The sequence below is a fragment of the Stenella coeruleoalba genome (genome assembly GCF_951394435.1).
Source record: "Stenella coeruleoalba genome assembly, chromosome: 10".
Lineage (NCBI taxonomy): Eukaryota > Metazoa > Chordata > Mammalia > Artiodactyla > Delphinidae > Stenella > Stenella coeruleoalba.
In genome coordinates this window covers 98,288,935-98,294,934 of record NC_137156.1, presented here as the reverse complement: position 1 = coordinate 98,294,934, position 6,000 = coordinate 98,288,935, and the positions used below count along the sequence as shown (strand labels likewise).

Below are 6,000 nucleotides of genomic sequence, written 5' to 3'. Positions count from 1 at the left end.
GAGGGGTTAGTCGCCACACTTTGCTAACTCTCGCGTGCACATATTTTATACCAGAGTAGCGAGGAAATGGTGCCGCCTCCAGCTTCCACGAGCTACCCGGGCTCTGGGGGGCTCTGGGGAAATCGGGGCTGGGACGTGACTGTGCTCTTATTGTACACTCTTGATTTCTCTGTATCTCTGGCTTGTGCTCTTTGTAATTAATGGGATTTGTCTGCCTTTTCAACACTATACTGAGCAATAACAATAAATGCACACGTGGAAATGCAGACACAGTACACATCACAAGGCCTTTTTCCGTGGGACAGCTGGGTCCCCGCCCTCCGTGGATTTGAACTCAGAGGAAAGCCAAGGGCCTGGGAGGGAAAGGCACTTTGCCCAAGGGTGCATGGCTCAGGGGTGGTCTCTCTCCTTCCGCCGAGTCACACCTTTTGAACGGTCACCATTTGAGGGAGGCAAGTTCAGCTTGCCATGAGTCATTAACCCTCCACGAGGAACAGCTGACAATCCCAGAGGGCAAGACTCTGGGGGAAGAGGCCTCAGGAGGATGAAGAAGAGGTGGAGCTTCAGGGTCTGGGAGGTCAGGGCACAGATTAGGGAAAGCTTTTTTAGCTTTGGGGTCTGGGATTCACCGGAGGGAGCTGATGGGAGATGTGGACAAAGGATGTAGGTGGTATCCCCCACTGGGGACAGGGGGATGCAGAAGGGACCCTGGCACACTAAGAGTCTGAACTTTGCACACCTCTGGTGGACATCAACAAAGAACGAGAATGTGCCCAGACCAGGAGACAGTGCCAACGTTGGTTCAAAGGTTGATGGTTGCACGTGTGCGTGCGCGTGCGCGCGCACACACACACACACACACACACACACACGAAAATTCAGCTCTTCTCAGGGAAAACTGATCCCCAGATCAAGCGCTGTAGGCCCAGCCGCTTCCAAACCCAAACCCAGTTTCACATCCAAAGGTCCATTTACTCCCAAGATCAACCTTCCAGAGGAGGTATTATTACAATTCCCACTTAACAGAAGAGGAGACGGCAGCTCAGAGAAGAGAAGGGTGTGCCCACCTAGTAAGTAGGGGATACAGTATTGATACCTTGCAGTCTTGATGCCAGAATCAGCACTTAAAACTTTTCAGCTCCACCAGCAAATACTTTAATGAATAGGATAACAGTTGCACTGTTTGTCCCAAATCCTCAATCTCTCCAACTTCAATGCCTACACCAGGGAATTCCTTAAATAACAACTATGCCCCAGGCATTGTGTTTGTATTTTATCTAACGTGTCATCGTCCCCACTTTCTACCGGAGGAAAGTGAGGCTCAGAAGGAAGTGATATGATTTTATCACCCAGAGAATCAGTAGTGCATCTACAGATCTGAGATCGGGGATGTCCCTTGAAGAACAGGAGACCCAAGGGCCCCTCCCATTCTCTTCCCTGCAGTATTTCCACCATAAGCACCACCCCTCACACCCCTGCAATCTTTTTCCATTAGAGGGAAATTACGGGTCTTGAAAGCTGGGGTGGGGGTGGAGGGTGAGTTGCTACCCGGAGGCCCAGCCCTGAGTTCTGTAAGACCCCATTCCCCGACACCCTCTCCAAAGCTCCTCGATGGTCTGGGTCTATCACACCCTCTGAGCCTTAACATCGTCCCTCCAGCAGTGACCATCTCCTGCTAGGACTCTTCCCTCCAGTTTCAAGAGGGGAAACGGATTTTGACTCACCCAAGGGAAGCCTAGACTCCATCCTGGGTCACTCAACTCCTTAAAGCCATGAGAGATCAAGGGCTGCCAGACCATGTGTGGCTGAGAGGAGCCCCCAGGCTCTGTCCAGCTGTACAGCATTCTCACTGTGCCGATGGGAAGCCAGGGACCTAGGGGTTGGGGAAACTGGCGATTGGGTCCTGGGCTCTAGCTGCAGGAGTCTGGCTGAGATCCTTCCTTGCCTGGGGAATCTACCTGGTGGGCCAGACTCACAGGATCCCAGAGCTATAAGGAAGGGGCAGTTTGAAGGCATGGGTCCTCTGGCCTGGAGAGGGCAGGGCGAGAGGCTCAGCCTCTGGCTAAAGGGTTATTCCCTGGGCTTCTTTGCCCCTGGTCCCAGCCTTGGGTCCTGAGGAGAGACTGACAAGGAAGCACTAAGACCAGTCTGGCCACTACTCCCAAAATTAGTCATCCTAAATTGTTCACCATAAGGCCAGTCGCACCCAGAACCACAGAGAGGTGGGTGGAGGTGTAGTTACGTATGAGTCCCTTTTTTCATGTATGGATCTCAGGAAAAGGGAAGGGTTGGTCAGGAGAGAAGACAGGTTAGAGCTTCAGATTTCAAGTCCCGGGCCTGGCTCGCCTGGAAAACGAGAGTCCCACCCCTTTGGTCTCGAGCGTCACGCACGGAGAAGGGGAGGGGCCGTGGGAAGGCTTGGCACCGCCCCAGAAAGGACGGAACCTTCGTGCGAGCGGAGCGCGCTGCTGCCCGGAAGCTCCTGCGCCCGGGCCAGACCGGTTGCGAGCCCGGCACCGGAAGTGAGCTGTTCCGAGGCGCCGCCGGGACCTGCCACGTCCGAGGCCTGGCGCTACCGCTGCCGCCGTTGCCGCCGCAACCATGGTAAGTGCTGGGGCCGGGGTCGCCGAGCGGAGTTCTGGCCGTAGTCGCGGCCCTCCCGGGTTCTTCGCCGCGCTAAGGTTCAAGCCCCGAGTTGGGGCCGTTCAGCTCTCCCGCACCGCTTCGGGTCTGGGGGTCTCTGGCCCTGCCCGTCCGGACCTTTCGGAGGGGGAGGCCAGGCGGAGGCCGCGGAACCTCCCAGAACTCTGCGGGCCGCGTCTCTTGCTGCTTCTTTTCCTTCTCTTTCCCCAACAATTGAAAACAAAACCCCAAACACCGTTGGAGCTACTGTGGCCTGAGCCCTTAGTAGGTTCCAAGCATTGTTCCTAATCTCAGCCTACTAACAGCCCCATGAAGTCGGGGTTGTTATTATCGACCTTTGACAAATGAGGAAGCTGGAGGTTGAGAGGTGAAGCCTCTTGCACAGGGAACAAGTGGCAGAGCTGAGATTCAAACCCTCACAACCATTCCCTTCTCCCTCCTCCCGCCTCTCCCAGCAGAGATGTTTGTGGAACGGGTGCTTAGCCCAGGGCCCCGAGGTATGACGGGCACTTCAGGAAACTGATGTAAGGATGAGCTGAATGTTCCTGTGATGCAGGGGCTCGGGTTTTTAAACCTCTGTGGTATCCACAGTGTACATTCACTCCACACTTACTCATCCAGTGAATGACTGCCAGCGGGAACTAATGGATAGAAGCATCTAGCCTGAGCCCGGCACAGAGGGGGGGTTCAGTAAGCCGGTGCTCTCGGGAAAATGGCTGTGCCTGGGTTTTTGAGGAAACGTGGGTGAACCCAGAAGTCTGCACGCTGGGTTTGGTTCTTGCTTTGCAGGGCACTGGGTTTTAAATTTCTCGGGGTTTTTTTTTGGTCTCTGATTCTTCAGCTGCTAAGTAGAGTTGGGGTCTCTTACACCCTGACACTCCGCTCTTTTTAAATGAGTTTTTAACTCATTAAGTAATTCTGAAGAGCTTAATTGTTTTGAGGGCTGTCTTTTACTACTTAAGGAAGACCATACATCTTGAGGTGCTTAGGAGGAGGGACTTTTTTTTTTTAAGGAGCTTTTAAAAAAAAAAAAGCACTTGTTCATCAATCCTGGTTGGTGCGTGAGAGTGGTTCAAAATAAATGCTGGTTATCTCCAAGGTCCTCTGGCGAACTAGTGTGAAACTATCAGTAAGCTTTCTTCCTGCCTCTGCTTAGCCCTCAGCCATTGATTTAGGGAATTGGATGTAACAACTAGATGGGCAGCCTAGTCAAGTGGAAGGCTTTGTGGGCTGGGAGTTAGCAGGTGAGGCTCTTCTCCCAGCTCCACCTTTAACTAGCTCTGTGACTTGAGCAGGTGCTTTCTATTCCCTGAGCTTCTTCATCTCCTTAGTCCATCGGACAGCTGTGATGAACTCTGCCCTTCGGCCTTCCCAGTGCACGTGTGAGAGTACTTTGTGACCCGGACAGCTTGGCACACGTAGGAGATGCTTCTCCTTATCTTCCTTACTTGCCTTTGCAGACCTCGGGGGCTGCTTTGTGGGGCATCTAGACTTTGGTGAGAGAACCTATACTTACTTGACATGTACATTTTGAACTGCTTTGCAGCCATCCTCTTTTAGTATCCACCTTTCTGAAAAGTCAGGTCAGACTCTATACCTGCAGGGCTTGTGCTGGAAAAAGATGACATGGGGGAAATGGTAAGAAATATCACTTCCAGTCTGAAACCTCCTTTTCCGTCCCTTTTCTATCCTAAGAGTTTTGAGAGAATAGTGGTTGAACAAAGTAAAGCTGTGCATTTTTGTTCATTTACTTATTCATTCAGCAGATAGTCACTGAGCTCCTTCTGGTTGCAAAGCACTGTACTGGGTGATTTGAGAGGATTCAGAACGGCCAATGACACCGACCCTGGCTCCAGGGAGCTCACCTTCTAGTTGGGAGAAGAAACAGTGTAAAGTGTTTTAGACATTCAGTGTTGATATTCAGAGGAGTCCAGCCAGTTGGGGAATCTGGGAATCTTCAAGATGGGGCAGGGGGCAGCGTAATTTGAGCTGCACCTCAGAGAATGGGTAGGAAGGTGATGACCATGGCAGCTCTGTTCCAGCCCTATAAACTGGGCTCTGTCACAGATGGTGTACCAGGGAGCAGCCTCAGGAGAATCAGTTGAATCAATTAGTGTTAAGTGTTAACCCTGTTGTGCAAAAAACTGCCTGGAACATCAGAGGCTCTGTCATCCGGGAAGGAACCCCGGCCATGGCTCCCTCAGGGTCCCTCTTCAACGTCAAATGTAGCCAGGACCGCTCATGCCGCCATCCCCCCTTCTTTGCTCATGTTTTGCCCTCTGATTGGACTGTACTTTTTTTCCCCTGTGCCACCTGGCAAATTCCTCATCATCTGAGCCGAGTTTATGTCCACCACCACCAGCCCCTCAGACTGCTATAGCACATGTTAACCACCATTAAAGTATTTATCTTGCCGTGTTGGGGTTACTTATGTGCAGGCTTCTCAGGGGCAAGAAGTACCTCTTTTGCGTGTCTGTATCTCCAGTCCCTGGCACAATGCCTGGCAAAATGAAGGCACTTAGAGTGAACATTTACTGAATGAATGAATGAATGAACAGATGCAGTCAAGAACTTTAAAAATGATAAGTGGATTCAATGAGATGATTGCATTCTAACTATCAGTGCATTTACCAACAATATCTTTGGTTCTAGGTGTCAGTAATTAACACTGTGGATACTTCCCATGAGGACATGATTGTAAGTATTCCTTTAGCACTTCCTCACATGCTGTGGACATGGGCATTTCTGTTGATCATTTATGAATCCACTGTGGCTTTGCAGCCTTTGATAGTTAGGCTGTAACCTGTTACAGATACCCCTGTAACTATAGGGGTATGGTCAGTCTCCCAGCAGTACCCTCTGAGTTGGCAGGGCTGTGATAGTCTGGTCACTGTACAGCAGGAGAAACCTGGAAACAATTCGTAGCCCAAGGTCCTCGGTCTCCTGGCCAAAAAAGTAACTGTCTCTGGGATGGGATGGAAGTGGGTGCAGAGGTTTGAATTAGTCTTCCCACCTGTATTCCTCCTGCTGTCACTTCTTAGCCCCATGGGAAAGGGAAGAAAAAAATAGGAAAATGACTCAATACAAAGGCAGAGCCAGGTAGGACTGGCACAGACAGCAGGCCAGACAGTACTCTTTGAACCAGAAGTCATTAACTCAAGGCGTTTCCTGAGAGGCAAACATAGGGTTTGGTGTAAAAGGACAGGGCTGTGAGAGAAGGTCCAGAGGTTAAAGTCTCCAGCAGCAAAGATATGGACTCTGCTTCTTGCAGTGCAAGGAGTCCAGGCAGCCTTTGAACAGGACCCAGGTCAGTCAGCCTACAGCATTTCATCCCAGGCATCCTGCCATCACATCCTT

General features: G+C 51.3%; 1 protein-coding gene across 2 annotated transcripts in view; it reads left to right on the top strand.

Moving 5' to 3' along the window:
* The first annotated feature begins 2,476 nt into the window (after positions 1–2,476).
* SEC13 (SEC13 homolog, nuclear pore and COPII coat complex component) overlaps positions 2,477–6,000 on the top strand; it is a 54,623-nt gene continuing 51,099 nt past the window's right edge. The window contains exons 1-2 of one of the 2 annotated variants that reach the window (XM_079933494.1): positions 2,477–2,604; positions 5,296–5,340. In XM_079933494.1, coding sequence (XP_079789620.1) covers positions 2,602–2,604; positions 5,296–5,340 — 48 coding nt within the window. In that variant the 5' untranslated portion in view covers positions 2,477–2,601. The remainder of the gene's footprint in view (positions 2,605–5,295; positions 5,341–6,000) is intronic. The other variant, XM_079933495.1, reaches the window with a different exon arrangement.